The following is a 20,832-nucleotide window of genomic DNA, read 5'->3' as shown; positions in this document are numbered from 1 at the left end:
AGCTTGGAGGTCCCCAGGACAAGGAGGACGTGGAGCTGTTGGAATGATTCCAGAGGAGGCCACAGAGATGATCCAAGGGCTGGAGCACCTCTGCTCTGGAGACAGGCTGGGAGAGCTAGGGTGGCTCAGCCTACAGAAGAGAAGGCTGCAGGAACACCTCTGAGCCCCTTCTAGTCCCTCAAGGGGCTCCAGGAAAGATGGAGAGGGGCTGGTGCTGAGGGCAGGGAGGAACAGGCCCAGGGGAGCAGCCTTCAGTTGCAGGAGGGCAGCTGGAGAGGGGCTGGGAGACAGAAATCCTTCCTGGGGATGGTGGAAGGCCCTGGCACAGGATGCCAAGAGAAGCTGGGGTTGCCCTGGGATCCCTGTCAGGGTTCAAGGCTGTGTTGGGTGGAGCTTGGGGCACCCTGTGCTGGTGGGGGGTGTCCCTGCCCATGGCAGGGGGTGGAATTAGATTGACTGTGGGGACCCTTCCAACCCAAACCAGTCCGGGATGCTATGAACTATCTTAGCCCAAAAAGTAACAAGTCCTATATACTGCATAAAATACATTGCGCAGATACCTTAAATCTTAATTAACCCATTTGACTTCTACAAAGAATTAAAACAAGCTTCAGAACAGTAGCAGTTTGCTCTTGGGTAACTGGGTGCTCCCTCTAAATCTGTAAGCAATGTAGCTTATTCTGCAGGCTTCAGGTAAAACTCAGTATTTTTAATGCTCCCAACAGCAGCTTTAACCACTGTTAGGCTACTGCACATGCAATCTGTCCAACAGTTTCAAGGAGCAACTGATGCAGAAAGAAAACTTGCAACGCTTGTTTTTAGCTCTCTGGAAAGCCCTAGCAGCACAGAAGTGACACCCTACACCTGGAAACCTGCCAGTGACCTACTTCTCACACCTGGCTATAAAGGCAAGATAAGAAATACACACAAATATACCACTGTAATGGATGCAGTCAAGCAGCACGTTTACTCACACTTCGAAAATAATACAAACAGCCAAAATCCACTTGTATAAACAAACTTTGAGAGCTGCATTACTGCTGAACAAAGTAAACTACCCTGTACTCCACAGCAAACAGTTCCAAAGCTTGTCTGTTACATTAGCAAGGAGTAAAGTTTTTCACAAGTTATGCCTCCTCTCCTCATTCCTAGATATGATAACTAATTCTCCCAGATAAGAGGGCAGAAATCAGTCCAATCTGTTTCATAAGAGAAACACTTACTTTTCTAGCTCCTCCTGCGAATGTGCAAAGGTGCAGCTGGCCCCTCGGGGGCATCCTCCCCTCTGTTTCATGTCTCGACACATATAGGTCTTGTACTTGCTGTGCTGTGGAGGCTGACAAGGTCAAAGAAACAAGGTGAGATGCTCAAATATCAGTCCATTTAACAGAGCGCTGAACACATTGCCTTAGAGACCTGTTCGACCTTTGGCAGTTCCTTCAGTTTACACGTTTCAGAAGTACCTAATGTGAAATAAGTGACTGGGGCAGTATTCTCGTTAGGTTCTTCAACAGAACTAGCAGATACTTTGACAAGACACTATCAGGTGTTTAAAGTGTTTTTATTCACACTCCTTACTCCCTCCTTGACTGGAACACAGCTGTATGCTTCAGGAAATAGTTAAGCAGACAAAACTGATAGAGGCTGGAAAGCAATTCCCATGCTTGATCAGAAACTGCCAAATAGTCATCAGGCTTTGTGGCAGGCTAAGAAACAGAGTTTAGCCAGTTATTTTTCCCCTCGCTTTCCACTAGCTCAAAATGTCACCTGAGCATCCCTTTGATCTCCACGAGAGTTGAGTTTAACCTGCCAGTGTTTCCAAATAAAATCTTACAGAAGGCCAGACGTGGTCTCAAAGACATTTAAGTTCCTACAAATTTTATGGCAGAATTAAATCAGAGGCAGAAGTGCCTACTGAGGGAAAGAAGTCTTTAAAAGTAACCTCTTGCTTTCTGACACACTCAGCCAGAAGACGTAAATCCAGAAGAAGCCACCTGCACACAGATTATTTTACCTTCGGGTTTTTTTTGCCATTTACTGCAGCAAAAGCAGGATTTCGGCAGGGTGCATGTAAGCTGCACAGCCCTCTGCTACTGGCCACTGCTGCCAGTCAGCAAATCTCTGCCCAACGCTCAGCAGATGTCCCTTGCCCACTGGGGAGGCTCTGGGTTACCTTCCAAGCAGCACAGCATGTACCAGGTCTAGGCAACAGTCTAACCAGAACAAAAACCCTCACTGTTTTTTCCCCACTGACTCCCACTTGTGTATTCCCACTGCTTTTCCTCTCGCTGGTAACAGCGCTCATTATGCCTCCCAGTGAATGGGAAAAGGTAGAACACCAGAAATAATGCACTTTGATTTTGCTTCTTTCTTTTTCGTTTGGCACAGTGTCTTTCTACTAGTTCAGCTCCTTGAACCAGCTCTCCAAGAAGAGTGCCAAAGCAAGGGAGGGAGTGAGAATGTGTGACAGGCAGCTTTCTCTTCCAGCAGCAACTAGCATTTATATCAATTTAGCTACACAACAGAATGAGACCAAAGAACACAGAAGAAACTATGAGATATGTTTATATATTGACATATATATGTACTTGTCAACATTGTTTAATTTCTGAAGAAAAAAAAGTTTCAGGAACTTGGATTGCACCTTTATATAGCCTTCTCAAACCTTTAAGCTTTACAAGCCATTAAGCACAGGAGTAAGAATATCACTTAACAGAACTGTCTGGCTGAAGTGGATCAAATCAAAACAAAGGTAAGACAATTCCTGCAGACCAGTGCTAGGCACCCAGTTTCTCTTGCCCACCCTCTAATCAGGAGGGTTGTTTATTCATTTCCCTGCACTTTCAGCCAGATCAGACTGTTTCCTTTTCATCTGTTTAGCTGTGCAAGTTAATGCAATGGGTAATAGCGGGGTGGGGGCTGTTTTGGGTTTAGGGTTCTTTCCCTTTCTGTTTTCTTTTTGGATAAAAATGACACAGCAGTGATATTTTTACCAGCTCCTCAAACCAAGTCTTTCCAGATGACATGAGTAAACCTCTACTATTGGGTACAGTCAATAAAACAAGCACTTCCTAAATGATTTCACTTTTACCTGTTGCTGATCCGTTCCTTTCTTGCTATGATTCTGAATATAATCAACTAAACCATGAACCACAGTCCTCACGGCAACCAGTCCATTTTCCAGTTGTTCCCATGTTGGAGGTGGAGCATCTATTGCATTGACAGAGAATATAAAAAGCAAAGTCAGAAGAATTTTCCAAGACCAGGTACAAAGTAATCACCAGTATCATACAACTTCACTAGACAACCAAAAAGGATTTTACTGGAAAAGCACATCATTAGCAAAAGTTGTTCAGCACCTTAATTCAGGGAGAGGTACCACAAAGAATGAAGGTACCTATAGACTTGAGATCAAACCACAAAAAATACCTAGAGACAGAAAAGCTGTTATTAGCATGTCCAATTATTTGCTTTTCCCAAAACCTTCCTATGCCACAAGAACCCCCAAGTAAATGCTTTGTACAAGATCTGCACAAAATGGGACAAAAAAGGGGGCTGAAAATCCCTCTTTGCATTCAGACTCCTGCAGGTAAAATCATGCTGTAGAAGTACCATTATCACTGACCTAGACCAGGCAGGCACAATCAGTGAACAGCAATGGAAATCGGTGTCTCTCACATACCACAAAGTCACAGGACAACACAGTGCTCAGTTCAGTTCCCAGTTACATCCTTTCCAACTAACCTCCCTCCTTCACAGACTGTCTTTCCCACCTTTGCAAAATTATGTATTAACAACAGTATCGAATTCCCTAGGATAACAAATCTTTCTTGTCTAGAGTGATTTCTGCCCAGCTACTATCTACTCAAACTATCAAAATTCTGCTTTAGAATCCAAAATCGTTTTACACAGAGGCAGACTAAAATCTGAAGGCATCTTCTAAGAGCGTCTTCTGAATGCAATGCCTGCAGGCTAGAAACCTTAGATCAAGAACTAGTACACATGATTTCGAGAACGAAGAGACAGGCAATCCATAGGTAAGTTAGTGGGAGTGCTCAATCTGGTAAGCATTTTCTTGCTGACTTCCCCTTGTTGTGAACACATTACTTGCTCTGGTAAAGAGCTGGAGAGAAAAAGCATCTCAGAGTGACAGCTAAGGCTCTCTGTGTGAAGAAGACTCTCAACAATCTTCTTGTTCATTTACAGATCTGGTTTTAAATAGCAGCAGATGTACTAAAAAGGGGAAAATGAAGATGTTAAGACTGCTGCCACTGCCCCCAGTTACCACTGCCAATATCAAGTCTACACCACTTAAACTCACAGGACTGTACGTGTTCAACACCCTCATCCCCACTCACCCTTTGTTGCCAAATAAAAAAGGTTTCTTCAGAGACTGGGTGAGATTATTTCTGCTATGTTTCTGAATCTACTCTGCTTCAGAATAGTTCAGTTCCTCACATAGATTACTGCTGTTCTTAGGCTGGGTATGAATAGTACTCAAGAAACTGAAGTTTGATTTAAGAGGATATTTCCTTCCACTTGATGAACAGCCTTTAAATCCTCCCAACACTGTTAAGCTCCTCTTGCTACACTGTCGGTTACAGACTGTTTATAAAACATCTTAACTTACCTGGACTGGGATCAATATTTGCCAGGAGCTCTAGGTGAGGTCGGAGACGGTTCAGGTTAGCTGGATCTCCAGTCCTCTGAAGAGCAATAGTTAATTCCTGAACACTCTGTGCAAACGAGGCCGGGGTCTGCAACTTAAAAAATTACAATAATTAACTTTCCACAGGCAAAGCAAACCTCGTGGCTTTTGAAGGCTGCTGCTCCACAAGCTCACAAGAGCTCTCTTCCAGAACTGGAGTAAAACATTTTTTACACAGCCCCATTTCAGCCAGCACCTTCTATTAAATTTCTTCTCTGGCACAAAAAGCACACAATTCTTTGACACTACAGGTTGAAATCACAGAACCATAAAATGGATTGGGTTGTCAAAGACCTCAAAAGTCATCAAGTCCCAACCCCCTGCCATGGGGGGGGGACACCTCTCACCAGACCAGGCTGCTCAAGGCCCCATCCAACTCAGCCTTGAACACCTCCAGGGAGGGGGCAGCCACTATCTCCCTGGGCAACCTGTGCCAGGGCCTCACGTTCCTCAGTTAAAATTTATTCCCAATATCCAATCTAAACATATCCCTTTCCAATTTAAAACCATTCCCCCTCGTCCTATCACTCCGGGCCCTTTTAAAAAGTCCCTCCCCAGCTGTCTTGCAGGCCCTTTCGGGTACTAGAAGGCTGCTATAAGTTCTCCCCAGAGCCTTCTCTTCTCCACGCTGAACAAGCCCACACAATACATTGACAGAAACAATACAGCTCTCAAGACAAAACAAAGGCTGCTATTGTTCTATCAATGTAACCTATTTCTTCTCTGTGCTGCACTGGCACCCAGTAAACAATGCAAAATACATTTAGATTTCTGAAGAGTCTTGTTATGTCCAACTCCCAAAGTAATAGATTTGCACTTTGCTTTAAACTGAGTACAGCAGACAAGAATAAGCAAGACAGCTGAAGGACAAAGATGGCTGGCAACATTCCCTTTACTAATATCACACAATTTCAGTATTCAAGGTCCTTTAATTCTACCTAGATCCTTTGGGAGATGTCTGGCAGGACACCTGAAAAGGTGGGCAAGTTATTAAATACGCATCAGACCAATGCTGAAGCTAATCCTTCTGCACAGCAGCCAGAGCAATGGTTTGTCCTGGTTTCGGTCAGGATGGTGTTAACTTCTTTTGTAGCAGCGGATGGAATGCTGTGTTTGAGAGTTAAAATGAAAGCAGTGCTGATAACACCCTGATGTTTTAGTTGCTGTCAGACAGTCAAGGACTGTCTCAGTTCTTCACATTTCTCTATTAATGAGAAAGGAGACAACAAAGCCAGGACAGGTGACCCAAACAGGCCAAAGAGTGTATTCCATGCCAATTACATCCTGCTCAGTATAAAGGGGGGCTGAGGGGAGGAGGAGTGGGTGGCTCCAGGACACACGGGTTTTGGGGGACAGTCGGGTTCCATGACGGCTCTGGGTGGCACGGCCTGAGTTGTGGGTTTGGTGAGAAACTGCATTGTGTATCAACAGTTTCATATATTTTCTGCTCTAAAGTCCTGTTAGCATTGTTATATTTTATCTTTCTGCTATTTTAGTCAACTATCCTTATCCCAACCCACAGGCTTTTGGTTTCTTGATTTTGGGGTTATTTGCCCCTTCCTTTTCCCTTCCCCCTTCTCCCCCTCCTCTTTTCCTTTAAAGAGCAGGCAGCTGCGTGGATCTCGGCTCTCAGCTGGGATAAAACCACGACATGGTTTCACAGCTTTTTTTCCACTGGCTGATTTCAGGTGGCTTTACCTTGTCGATGATGGACTGCATGTGGGATTTGTGAGACTGGTCGCCATATAACAGCGAGGACCACTGATCCGGTGCGATGCGTAAACCCGCTTCCATAGCGATCTGAACTATCTGGGAATCGTGCTCCCTTCGGAGCGCTTCGTAAGTGCGGAATTCCTCCTTCAGCTGCATCAGGGAGGAATCCTCATCTCGCTTTGTCACCTAGAGGGGAGAAAGGAGCCAAATACAATTAAGGAGGATAAGCCGGAGATGACATCAACTCCAAGCAAGTGAAATTTTTCAGTCAGCACCAAAGTTCTTCCTCCACTAAACTATGATACTATTGAGTGAACACCAGTTCCCACTGAAATAACACGCTCTTCACAAACTGCAACCAACCCAAAACAGATACCAATTTATTCAGATAACAAGGCTACTTGTAGAAGCATTAGGATTCCTGGACAACTTCACAGCATCCACACCTTACTTCTCCAATCTGTATTTTGTCTGTATTGTAGAACTTCGTTTGAAGGTGGCAAATAGCAGCACAAAGAATTTTTCACCCCATTTAGTGAAAAGACATTTAAGATGAGCACCTGGGAATGCACCATTGAATACTATTAAGTCCAACAAGCAGCTCACCTTGTCTTCATACAGCTCTGACATCCAAGAGCCTCCCATTTCTACTCTTCTAACCACACCACCACTCAATTAAGAGGCCTAGGGATTCTCAAGCTTTAAGGCTCTTCTAAGGAGACAAGTTACGCTGACTCACATACAGGTTTTGTTACTGTGCATCTATTAAACCTGAGCAAAGGCAAAACTTTTGATTTACAGCTTAAAGCTGCAATGTCAGCCTACACTAACAACAGGACAAAGAACTCTCTCTGACCACATGCAGGACTTAGTGAGGAATACTTCCTGTAACTACACAAGTTTAGACAGATTTCACCTTATAGGACAATGAAAATTGATGGGAAAAGCATCAGTCTTCAGAAGTTCTCAATGAAGTTTAAATTAAGGAATCTTTTTGTTATATGGAGAAATATTTTCCCACATTATGAAACCTTCAAATGGAATCATCTTTGTACCTTGAAGCATGAGGCTCTGTAAAGCAGCTGGACAACATGCCCTATGCTAGTTTTAGAAGCTTGAGGAAATCGCGGCTCCAGCCTCTGAACCACAAAGAGAACCAAGACCTTTCTTGACAAAGCAGAACCATCTTCCAGAGCCAGTAGAACCAGCTTTAAAGCCTCCTCTTGCATTGCTGGATGGGGAGAAATGTAAAGAGACAAAAGATCAGAGAAGACCATGACTTCTGCACAGTTTCTTGTTTCCCTACATGTGGAAGACCAGCTACAAACCCACCCCCCACCACCAGTGCACAGAGACAAACAGAAAAGGGAGCTGAGCAAGAACAGAGAGAGAAAAGGGGCGGAACACTTCCAGATTCCTAGACTGTGATGAGGGCAATAGGACTTACTTTTTTAATTATTTGTACTATTTTGGATATCAGATGATCAGATGACTTTGTTCTTGTCTACATGTTTCTCAAGTATAAATTTCAAGTGTATTATCCACATCCCAGCAGAAAGGCTGACAGACTGAGGAAGGGCATTGGATCCCATGCAGTACAAGAGCAATCAGTGCCCACACAAGTACACTAGGTGCTGTAGCACTGCATATTTTGCTAGGTAACAAGCCTCTCTTCCTAGCACCCCAAAAGTAGCCTACCTCCATCTGTTTTAGTGGGGAAAAGCAGCTTAATTTTTTAACAAACTGGTTTAATGTATCAAGGGATCATTTTTGTTGGTTCCCAACAAGCAAAGCCTGCATTTTCAGTACTGAGACTTTATGCATTTTTTGAAAGCAAAATGGATTTTTTTACTACTCTACGAAAGTTAATTTAATTTCTACGTGTGTAGCTTAAAAAGTGCAGATTCCCATCCCAAATGCAACATATTTCTACCCATAGCTGTTCTGTATGTTTACTCCCCTAGAAAACAGAAATAAGCCATGTGCAGTCACTCCTAGTAACCTAATTTTCTTCCACTTCTTTAAAGAACAGCAGCTGAGAAACTACTTCCTGTTTTATCTTAGTAGAATGGGATGACAGACATTAATTTCATAGAAAACTTGCAGAAGCAGTAAAAAAGTGAAAGTCCATGACAACAACCCAACAGATATATCATTAATCCTGAGATCTACCATTAAGAAATTAAGCAGCAGCCTAATAAAAATCACTCGGCCAATCTGACACCCACTTATCAATCTTCCTCAATTCCGAGCTGCTTCTAGTACACAAGCAGTGCTGTGATGTTACCTACCTGGCCCAAGGAACTGGCATCCTCTGGCTCTCACTGCAGCCCAGAGGTTGGAAGAGAGCTGCTGAGGATTTTGATGCTGAAGAATGAGCTCTGTGACTGTTCGTTCACCGAGTGAGCGTGCTGCACGCATGGCTCTGATCCGCCCTTCTTCCTCCACTAGCTGGCAGTGAACTAACGTCACAAGTTTCCTCTGCATGGGACGACTTAGCACGCTCTGAGTGGTACTGTTGAGACCCACACCTTCAAAACAAAATGAAACAGAAAAAAATAAAAATGAAGCAGAAAAAGAAACAAAACTACCTTCTCTCTCCTCTTCTTCAGCCACTGCAGCACAAGCCTACTTGTCCTGCTGGCTGCTTTGTTACACAGAACACTGCAGAGGGCATATGAGAAGTTTGGTTTTGCCAGTTTGTTATACCTGGCATTAAAAGCAAACAGTTCCTGGGAGTCAGCCTTCCCACAGGTTTAAGTCTTGTGATTGACTGATTTAGCTCTCTAAGAAAGTGGAACCCCTCTGTATTGCAAGTCTGTTCCGCACCCTTCCCATACAAATTCCTAGATGTCTCCTCAAAGGTGGGATCATAAGGCATGTCCTTCCTTTATCCATGGGTTTCAGGGACCTGGTATCTCCACTTTAACCTAGCCAAACCAAACATACATGAGTTTAAACACCACCCCAGTTTTGATTACCTGTGATTCACAAGTGTGCTGGGAGCCACTTCAACACTTTTAAATCCCCCCCTCCCCATGAAGACATAACCTTAATGCTTAGGTAATTTGTTTCAATTTGCTTTAAACTAGATTCATATCCATTTTTCAAATACATGAACTAATCATTGATTTTTCTTCCAACTTCTGCACTAGTTTCCTGCCTGGGAACATGTTTATGTTCCCACACTGGCAGTTATCCAGATATGGCAGACAGTTGGTATGCATCTTATTTGTTTCAAGTTGTCATTTTCAAAGGAAACAATGCAGGAACTACCTCTCGCGCTGCTGAGTGGTTTGAGGTACAAGGCTAGTTCTTCCACACATTTTTTGCCCTCCTCGTAATGCTTGGTATCTTCAGCTCCACTACATAATGTGATTGGCTGCTGCTCAGGAACCTGAGAAGAGATGACATGTAGTCTGCGATGAATATGCATAAATAAGTGGCAGCCTCACAAACACCACATCAAGCACTTCCTGTTTTGTTCCCTTCTGTGTTCTTTCTATATTAGTAAGCATTTTTTCAGCTTGCTTAATAGCATTAAGAAATCAGCAGAAATGAAGAAAAAAGTAAAGAATCCAGGGTAAGCAGATTTATTTAGTGGCCTACAAACAAAAGGCTTATTATTATATGACTAAAAAAAAATTATTAATGGCAGAGACAGCATTTCCTGTAAGTATAAAACTTTGGCAGAAATAACACAGGCATTATGACAACCCCAAGCTTTCTGGCCAAAGACGTGAGAACAAAGTCAGACAAAATCTGGTTTGCAGGTAAGTAAAGGATCCTATCTAGGGCCTCATAGCTCAGAGAACAGCTTAGCAGCAAATGTACTTGGACATCCCAGAACAGATTCTGACTACACTCACTTATCAAGCAGCAAGACCAAGTAATGCTGCACAACATATATGTACTAACCCAGAAGTATTAATCAAGCAACACAAGCCACTGACCTTCTAGGGTTTAGGAGAGGTTGGTTTTTGGTGTGGTTTTTTTGTTTTGGTTTGGTTTTTTTTTGTTGTTGTTGTTGTTGGAACATTTGCCCACTTTCCCCCTCTCCATATATAATTTCTTGTTTTCCCCCAGCTAAATTCTTAAAGTTTGAAATCAATTCGGGGGTGAAGCACAGCACTGTACTACTGTTTCTTAACATTACTATTCAGCAATCAACTCAATGTGTGATACTACAAGGAACTGGTATTTCTCCTAAGACTAAGCACAAGCTCTTTTTTCACATGTTATTCAAGTGCAAACAGATCTCAGACTTCAACTTCTATTTCCCAGTCAATCGCTATCCCACTAGCAATACCAGTGTACTGATCCCACATAGCTGCTTACAGGGACCATGATCTAAAAGCAAAAGCCTTTAATGCCCGAGTTAAAGACAGCTACAGACCCACTAAATCTTCACGTGCAAACCAGCCACGTAGAGTAGCATGATGGCAGCAGCAAATAAAAATAGTGAAAGTGTAAAAATATGTATTTTTATAAACACACACATGGTTACCAACACTAATGTGGACAGAAACTTTCCTGTTAAGTTTAATAGAAAGTTATCTGTTTCAATCATACTTCTACAGACTTGAACTGTTGGTGCTGAGCTGATCAGTTGACCCACACCACAAAAATCTAAAGCTACTGTGTAACTCTTGCTTTCACATTAAGTGACAAGATGTCACCCAGTGTAACATAATAAGAGAGTTAACACCTCCCCAAAACTAGCTGAATGAAACACCTTCCCTTCTACTCCAAAGGCAAAAACAAACCCTAATTTAATCACACCAGGGTCAGCCTGGATGCTTTTCACAGACTGCAGGAAGCTTGTGAAGTCTGGGAGGTGGAAGGGGTGTTGGTTTTAATTTTGGGGATAGGGTTGCATTTGTTTGGGGTGTTTTAGGTTTTTGCGTCTGTAAGCAAGAAAGCTTTGAGTGAAGTGCGATTTTGCATCTTTATTTTACACCACTCAATGACATTTCTTCCAACTGCCAAGTGTCTCAGCTGGGATGGTGTCTTGGGATTCAGAAAACAAGTATTAACACCTTCAGTATTTGCTTTCACGTTAACCTCTTTTTCATAGTCTCTGCCATTTTAACAGTCTGCTTCTGCCTAGGAAGTTATACAAGCAGAACCGGCTTATTGATCAAACAACACCCATCTCATGCATTTGTGCTGAGACAGGGACTACACAGAGTCTCTGCCCTACTTACTGCTGCAATGTATTTTGTGCAAATTCCTAGTTACTCCTGCAAGCATTCACTCTGGCACCAGCAATGACCTGAAATGCAGCCACAGCTTCGCAACATCCAGAGGACAAAGAGGGCTTGGAACAGACATGGGACAGGAAGCTGTGTTCAGCCCTGGATTTCAATCTTGAATTAAGGCAGGTTTAGCACACATTCACAGCAGCAGTTTGGAATGCCATACACAGCACAACTCCATCAGCGAGACATGAGAACTGTCTAGGCAACTAGGAGAAAGTTAACCCCTCCCCCAGGAAAAAGCTGGCATAGAAAAGCCTCCAAGAGTTAACCAATCTATTCAGAGCTGCGTATCTGCATATCGTTTCTTCTCTTTGCAAGTGAAGCTTCAGTGTCAGAATATAAAAGCCTTGTTCAGCTATACTGTCCGCAAAGAGCCCAAATGGGCTGCAGCAAGTGTCATCCTGAACAATAAGAGATGATGCTTATTTTGTGGTTTCAAGAAGAAAGAATGCATATCTCCATGCTCTTGATCTTCACTCATGTGATGCATCTCAGTAAAACTAATTTACCCTCCTGCTGGTTTTATTCTACGCACTTCCAAACTAATATTTTAGTGTTAGAACGACTGTATCTACTACGAGAAAAATGGTAAAGACATGATGCATTAAAGTCACAGGAGATCTGACTTGTACTTCCGGCTCTGTCATGGAGCTGCTAAGGGATATCTGAGAAGTAACTCCAAAGCACGTGGCCTTCTCATAGCCAAATGCCCTTTCAAGAGCCCCCAGGACCATACGGTCACTTGTGTTTACAATGCCCCTTGAGAGCCTCAAAATCGACACCCTCCAGAGTTTTTGTTCTACTACTCCACATTCAATACCCCATTCTCTCAGACACCACACCCTTAAAAGTTCCCACTGCAAATACATTTACATAATCTAGAAAACACCTCCCAAGGGAGACAGGAAAAATAAATCTCAGATGTTCAGTTACTTTAAATTTGTGAATGTTTTGTGCACATCTGCCTTGGTGATGTCCATGAGTATCTGGGCATTGGAATGCCACCTATCAGCATGACTGACTACGTGTGGCTGTGGGAAGAGGCAGGTTATGATGGCATGAGGAAAAGGACCGGAAAAGAATACTAAAGCATTATCTCATACTAGGCAGCAATTCTAAATTGGCGATTTAAGCATAATTTGATGAAGGATTTCGGCTGGAGCTGTCACTAATTAGACACCTAATTGCACAGAACATTTTAAACAGAACAAACCCCTTTTAGACTGCTTTGAAAACTGTTTTGCCCAGTATTTCTCCCCCTGTGATTGCAGATGATTTGCTTCCTACCAAAAACGCCCCAAACCTGAGCAAAACCAGAAGTCTATTGTCTTCAGTTCCTCAAGAGTTTGTGCTAAGGAAAGATATTTCCTTTTTTGTGGCACCTCGCTTCACCAAAAATTACAATACTGCATTATCAAACATGCCACTAGTATCTCTACACTTGTCATCTTCCCCTTTTGCAAGGGCTGGAAGTTACGGTCACTCCACCCATTCCCACATAGAACACATGACTCCACTGCGTAATGCCTAGAATTGTATTGATCATGTCCAGCAGTGGACTACAAAAGAAATTAAAACACCACAGGAATTTCTGCCACTTCATGTCACCTGTTTGGAATGCACATACTGCTATTTCATGTGTTAAAGAACAGGAGGGAAGAGATTAGATGACATATCCATGATTATGTGCCTTCGAAACACTGGCCTGGCAAATGTTTAGAATAGTTGCATACAGCAAGTAACACATGGATGCTTCAATAGTTCAAATCCAAAACCTCAGTCCCATAGAAACTGGCTTAAGGGATTTTTTTTTTTTTTTTTTTACCCCAGAAGTTTAAAGAGCAAGGTATCCCATGAATGCCTTTTTGGTTTGTGTTCAAGGCCACCGTGCCTCCCTTCCCTCACAATATGCTTAGCTCCTGCTTAGGAGCTCGGCTATTTCCAGCTCTTCCAGGAATAATTCTCATCATCTCCTTAGAATCCCTTTTTCTCCTCCCCAGCGTCATCTAATGTGGGCTTATCTATGTGGTCTAAATTGCCTGACTATCACCTTCCCAAACAGAGCCTGTAACCACTGCTGATGCTGTGTACCATCTATAGTGGGGGAGCAGGAATTTGCAACAGGTGATTTTCACATCAAGAGCAGATATAACCTGGGTAACAGGTTTTGGAAGGGTGGGGAGAAGGAAGACTGAGGAACAGCCTGTAATTCAAGTTAAGAAACCAACTCTTTTCACCATTAAAACAACAAAAACCTACACAAAGAGACAACACTGTTGTCACAGAAATCAGTTACTGCTTTCCCAAGCAAGTGTGACAAGGTTAGACGCTTTCCACCAGAATACAGCCCTGCTTCTTTCATGCACTGTGCCTGCACGAAAGCCAGCCGACTGACTTGCCCTGGAATCCTATCATTGCTGCCAGTCACAGAATAGATTTGTTTCTTCAAACTGACTGGTGTCCTCCTCTGCCTCCAGCAAAACAACACTTACAAATGCATGAACTTCTCAGAAGCCTCCCCAAAGGGAAAAAGAACAAGCTGTTCTCTCCTCCCCACACCAGCTAAAAAGCTGTAATTGCGTGGACTGTATTTCCTTCTTAAAATGCAACCTGGTTTTTGGAATTTAGCATTTAAAAATAGAAGTATTACACATCTCCATGGACTCAGGTTAAGGTGTACAAGGGTTTGCTGGAGACTTAGGAGATATTAACGACACACACACACTGATGAAACTAAATTAAGAAGCAGAAGGAGAAAACTTTGTTTCGCTACAGTTACTGACACTACTCATGTTCTCTAAACTGCCTCTTGCTCAGAGATTATTTTTGTTGGCATGTACCAACAAGGTGGCTCTTGCCCACCTTCTTAACGGGACAGATTTAAAGTAACTGTAGTTTCTCCAGAGTAGTATTTTTTTTTTTTTTTAATTTTTTTCCCTGTAACTAAGTCTTTTTCTGTAAAACGATTAAAAAACTGTCTTAAGAGGCACTTGTGGAAAATAGCAACTGTTTTCCTGCCCATGTCAGCAGAGTAGTGTACTTATTTCCTAGTGCTCCATAGTATGGTAAACAGTACAAAACGTGCCAGGAAGGGAAAGGGAAGAAAAAGGAAGGGGGAGTTACACCAAACGCCTATTTCATTCACAAGCTCATTGAAATTAGGAGGTGGTGCAAGTTTCTTTTAAGGGGAAAGAAGGAAAAAGCTTGCTAAGCTCACTGATTATTGCTTAGGTCAAGAGACTGCAGCGAGCTGCAAATACTCAAGAATATTCCTGAGGGGCAAATGAGGGGAAAGGAATACAGTCTTGTTTTGGTGGCATCTGCACCTTTAAGATCACCGTGAAACATGGTCCTATGAAATCTGATCATACGAAAATTTAAGCTATAAAAAGGAACACAAAAACTGTCATTAAAGAGGGAACCTAGAGTTCAGAGCACTCTCAAAACAGATACACCATCACAAAGCCACTCTTCCTTCTTCCTATCTGACACACATACGGATGAGGAAATTCTAGTTGGCTAACTAGCAAAACCAGAATAAAATTCTCAATTACCTGCAACAGAGGCAGGGCAACTTTCTAGCTCATTCCAAAGGATCTTGTTTTTACAGAAATTTTAATTCAGGCAAGGATGAATCTAAAGCTATGAAACAGCTTCTTACAAATCTTAACAGATGCACAGAAAACCACCCAAAAATGCAGGAGGAGAGAGACAGTCATCATAAATGTGGACATTTGGATGCAGCTGGAGCTATGCTAGAAACTCCAGAGGTAAAGGAAGAAAAGGAGAGAAAGAATAACAATATTTGTGTCGTAACTGACAGATTTCACACTGCTCTGAAGCTCTTCAATGACGGTGGCATACACATGACAGAAATGGAAGCTCACAGTCCGTCGCCCTCTCCTGCAGAGCAGGATGAGCCACTTACACAGCCAGAAAGACAACACAATTGTTAAACTGCTGAAATAACTTCCATGCCATGCATTGCAAAAGAACAACACATCACCAGCCGTATTATTTGATAAACCAAATGAAAAAAGTTGTAAAACCACATCTGGATCTCTAGGTCACAGCGCCTAATGAAAAGCATCGTAAGAACATCTGTCTTTCCTCCACACCTTTTAAAGTTCCTCTAGAACATGGCTCCATGTTTCCCCCAGCTACAGATCTCTCTGAATTTTCAGCCGAGCCCAGACATGGAAGCAGAACAAAAACAAGAACTCCACCAAAACGATGCATCCCACCTACATTTTTGTTCCTCACTCATACATTAGACATGATTGTCACTCCCCTCCCCAAGCCCAGAATCCTGTCAGCCTTTTGAGGTATGGGTCACAGGAAACAACCAGTGATCTACTCATGATAACCTTATGCCCACTTAAGCCTGTGCAGCAACTGAACTGGGCGATCCTGCTTTCCACAAATCCCTGCCCCTTTCCTCAGGCTGCTGGCTGTCCCAGTGTCACAGCAGCACTCATCCCACAAGATGACCGGTTCAGCTGATGAGTACCTGTTCCAGCAGAACAGGGAGTCTCAGTCACCTCTATGGACTTACATGAACACATCAGCTCAAAACCTCCATTTCCAGAGCACGCTTCCAAATTAAACATGGCAGTATAAAAGCTGCTACCAGTGGTGTCTGCCTCAGTCCCCATTCCTGCTTTCAGGACAATGGATCATACATCCATAGGGTGAATACAGTAAGGTAACACAGAAGAATGGCCTCACACCAGATAAGCTCACTGATCTGGTTCATCCTTTTGGGAGAGCATGGCTAGATACAAGTTAGGGAAGAAAGAAGGGAACAGAGCCAGGCCTTTCTGGTGACAGGCAATGGTTACACAAAATGAGATGTAACAAAGTCACAGTCAGTAACCGGGGCAGCACAATCTGAACTGCTGTTCCAGGAACTTCTATTACAACATATCAAAGGTCTAAAACCTGTACTCATCAGTCTACAAAAAGGTAGATGTCTACCCTACACACCATTAATGTGGAGTCATACTCTTTATTCATGAATTGTTCACCTAAATTAAAGAAAACAACAGAAACAGATAAAAAAAACCCAACACCAATACCTGAGCACCCACTAGCTGCAGCAAGGCTGAGTTCACAGGAAGGAGTTCAATGTCTGTATTGATAGTGGTCTGGTCAAATGGGCACGCCTTACGATGGAGCTTGTTGAGGCACATCTTGCAGACAGTGTGGCCACAACCCAAGCTGATAGGCTTCCGGATCGTTTCGTCAAACGTCTGTGTGCAAATTGGGCAGGAGAGAAAATCCGTCCACTGTGGAGCTTGTACAGGCATTGCTTCAGGAGTTAACTGACAAGACAAAAATCTAAAGCACAGATTCCACTGGAATCAAAATCTTGGAAAAAAAGAGTCTGTTTGTTTTTAAGTATCTTCTGTAAGTACAGACAGTCAGCACATAGTGTGAAACATAACCTGAAAGAGAGCAGAAACAGAAAGTTAGCATTCTCTACGGGGACTGGCACATGAAAACCTATGTGCCAGGTAAATACTACTTGTAGATGTGTAACTGAGCTAGCAGTGCATTTCTGATAGAGGACTGAGTCACAACTTGCCTTAATTCTACTAATACTCTGGTACTAAAAAAGCCACTTAGAACAGTTTCTGCTGTTACGCAGTTTTTAAAACCAAAAAGAAATCAAGGTAGTTGCCCATCTCATTGAAGTCGTAAGACTAAGTAGCTTTTGGGGTTTATGTTCTCTTTTTTTCTTTACAAGTGACCTGATTAACATCAAGCAAATCTGAATTTATAAAAAGACAATTTTTTAAATGCTGCAGTGCTTATTACTGTAAAAAAATTGTTTTAGTGGATTCACTTTAAGTTTTCAGTAATTCTGCTTAGGTAAGACTTCATCCAAAACTTGCATCACAGTGGGGTCTGGATTGGCACGAGGAGTCAGTGGTAACATCTGAGCTGCCATAACCTCAAGAAGAAATGGATGAACAGCTCAGGGTACAGAGACCAGACATGCAACGCAGCTCACACACATCGCTAGGTAGCTCGATGTACTGCTGCTACGCCACTTTGACACAAGCTGATCTGTACAGAACCGCATGGTACCACGTGGGCTTATACCATCACATCTCAGTTACTCTGGGAAGCTCTGTCTGTTGCTGGGTATAATTCAGCATTGATCATCTGCCTTCAATCTGCCCACCAAGCAGCTCCATCCCTCAACAGCAGGAATAAAGTTTCTAGAAGTCTCTTTGGATTGGAAGAGTGATAACTGATTCTCAAGGACCCTTTTTGAACCCTGATTTGTATCATTGTTACCTAAAGATTATATTTACAGTGAAATGAATGTTTTTAGCACAGAGATTGTGCTGAAACACTGCATATGAGGAGAACCTGGGAGGCTTGTATTAGTTGATACTTCTGAATCAAAACACTAAGAGGATTAAATGTTACTTATTATAGGGGACTGGAAGAGTTCTCTGTAGGACAAAAAGAAATAAGAAGAGCAGAACTCTACATATGAGGAGATACATAAGAGAGAAAAAGTGCTATCAAAAGAAAAATTGGCAATAAAAAGCCCTGATGTCTTGCTTACTTTCTGTCACCAGTGAAGCTGGCAAAAACCAGCACAGCTAACAGATTTACCACCAACCTGATTCTTCCAAATCAGGGAGCAAAACAGTAACAACCCCCCCCACCCCAACCACCCATATATGTTTGTTTCACTTTCCCACACACCACTGACTTAGTTTCCATACCAAGCAGTGTGCAGTTGCTTGCTAATATCTGTCTGGATGGAAAGTTCTTATATAAGCAAAACAGCAACTTTTTATCAAATCTTAGCTTAAAGAACACCCTCAAAATTAAAATCTCGACTCTATGTAAAAGCAAAGAGAGAAACTTCAAGTTAGGACTTGTGCAATTCAGAATCAAAGCATTTTAAACCAGCAACAAAAATCTAATTCTAGAACAGAGACTCTGGAAAGCCTCGGGCTCTCGTTCCAGAATTTAGTGCAATGTTCTTCACAGATAACATCATTTTGCCAAGGCAAACAATGAAGAGTTAGTTACTAGTTAATCTTTATGCACGTTTCATCAACAAAAGATTAAAGCTTAGTTCTCAATCTCATAAATTTTACTTCTACCATCAAAAGACAAGGTACAAAGCCACACACCCACTGTTTACCAGCCAACACAGAATCAGCAAGAAATCAATACTACCCAGATAGGGCAGTACTGAGGAAGGCACTGCATGTGGTTAATCCCAGCACCACCACTGCACAACCAGAACATCTGCCAGGACTGTCCAGGGGTAGTGTCACTTGCCACGTTCATCCCCCCGTGACCCCCCCTGAACTCTTAATAGCAAATTAATTACTTTCTTTCCCATCTTGACAGCACACAGGCAAATCGTTCTCAATACGACTGTATCAACATCCACACTTTTAAGTTACTTGATTGAGCTAGCTGCTTAAAATATCCAGGAAATTTATTTCCAAGCCTTCCCCCCTTCCCACTCCTATTATATAAATTTTTATGAAACCTTGGTATCAAGTACCCCAATTGTTCTCTGTAAGCCAAATCTGTCAAAGAAATTACCCTGAAAGCCATACTACAAAGAGCAATATGCAGCTTTACAGATCTAGCATGTATATTGATGTGTTATGAAAAATTTTGAACTTCAAATGGTGTAAGACCTGAGTCGTGTCACCTTTCTACTGAAATTAAAATATCCACCAAAAATTTCCCAGGCACACCTGCAATTCAGAAACAATCTGAGCAGTATTTGAAACACTGGTTATTAGCCAGGCATTAAGGAAGAGAGCAGTTTCTCGGGAACTGACGAAATCTAACAGGAAGCTATAGCCTTTACACTGAAAGCAGATACGGACATGGAGACTCCACTAGCCAGGCTCTGAACTGGAAAAAATGACTTGAACACAACTTTAACATAAGATAACTGATTAAAAAAACCCAAATAAGAGACATGTTGCTCCAACTGTACCCTCCAGCCTCTCTAGATATCTAAAATAATCGAATAGGTTTTATTTATTTATGATCCTGACAGATGAAAGCAAAGTTTGGCAAGTCTGGGTAGAAAGGGGGAGAATTATTAGTGGCATCCCTGATCCCTTACCAAGGTAGGTGTCAAAAGGCTGAAGAACAACAGAAGCCAAGCTTACACACAATTCAACCGGTCCTAATGAGCTGGCACCAAACTGCAACAATTAGAAGGGCACATCACACAGGAGTGGAAAAGCTACAGCCTGAGTGTGGAGATGCAATCTCTAGAGGCACAGTGGGTGACAGCTTCTCCTTACACACAGGCTTCACTCCTATCTCTCAATTCTGCACTCCACAGAGCCCGTGGATACATACTGGTTCCCAAATGCCAGAGGAAGGCTGCAGATAGCACACACAAGAAAAAACAGGTCTGGGAGAAATCCTGAGAAATCATCTATTTCAGCATGGTCTAAGTGCTGGAATAGATGGGTATCTGGCTTGATCCACCAACCTTTTTCTGCAGAAGAGCAGAATAGCTGTTTAAGCAACAAGCCCTGCTCTGCTAATATATCTGCCAAGCAGAGCAACACAGAACAGAGGACTTCTGGTCCTGGATAACATGGGATGGCATCACAGGGACTGACAGTTCACGAGCTGCATGCGTACAGGCTGGCACCAAACCAAGTCCTGCTGCTGCCACTTTCCATGTGCACGGTCCAGTTTTCCTGCTGGTTCTTCAGACTCCAGACAAGGAAGTAGAGTCAAGTGCTGAGATACAATATAAATCTCTCCGGGGCACAAAGCATACAGATGGGGTGCACACATGAAGCCAGGAAAGATTTGCATCTTTTTGCAAGGTTGTGACTTGCTATGACCTCGAAAATCGCTGGAAATAAGATATTCTCTAACTTCCAAGAACTAACTTAAACACGGGAATCACAGTTTCGCTATCACAGACAGCTATTGGAACCATCATCACTAGAGAAACAGAACAACCTCCTTGTACAGATAAAGTAGAAGCACACTCAGACTTTCATGGTACAACATTTGATCCCCTTTCCTGTAACACTACATTTTTAACCTCCCCTCTCATTTTGCTATGTACTTCACACCTGTTAGCTCTCAACACTTTAAATAAATATATACACACACACACAC

The 20,832-nt window shown here is 42.6% G+C and overlaps 1 protein-coding gene across 4 annotated transcripts in view; it reads right to left on the bottom strand.

Moving 5' to 3' along the window:
• RC3H1 (ring finger and CCCH-type domains 1) overlaps window positions 1–17,151 on the bottom strand; it is a 33,339-nt gene extending 16,188 nt beyond the window's left edge. For all 4 annotated transcript variants that reach the window (XM_084266560.1, XM_084266561.1, XM_084266562.1 and 1 more), the window contains exons 1-8: window positions 16,761–17,151; window positions 9,698–9,818; window positions 8,713–8,952; window positions 7,477–7,652; window positions 6,407–6,607; window positions 4,631–4,763; window positions 3,092–3,210; window positions 1,224–1,336 (exon numbers count right to left, since the gene is read on the bottom strand). In XM_084266560.1, the coding sequence (XP_084122686.1) occupies window positions 1,224–1,336; window positions 3,092–3,210; window positions 4,631–4,763; window positions 6,407–6,607; window positions 7,477–7,652; window positions 8,713–8,952; window positions 9,698–9,818; window positions 16,761–16,991 (1,334 nt within the window). In that variant the 5' untranslated portion in view covers window positions 16,992–17,151. The remainder of the gene's footprint in view (window positions 1–1,223; window positions 1,337–3,091; window positions 3,211–4,630; window positions 4,764–6,406; window positions 6,608–7,476; window positions 7,653–8,712; window positions 8,953–9,697; window positions 9,819–16,760) is intronic.
• Window positions 17,152–20,832: the final 3,681 nt, after the last annotated feature.

The sequence above is a fragment of the Gallinula chloropus genome (assembly GCF_964237585.1).
Source record: "Gallinula chloropus genome assembly, chromosome: 6".
Classification (NCBI taxonomy): Eukaryota; Metazoa; Chordata; class Aves; order Gruiformes; family Rallidae; genus Gallinula; species Gallinula chloropus.
This window is presented reverse-complemented; position numbering and strand designations above follow the sequence as displayed.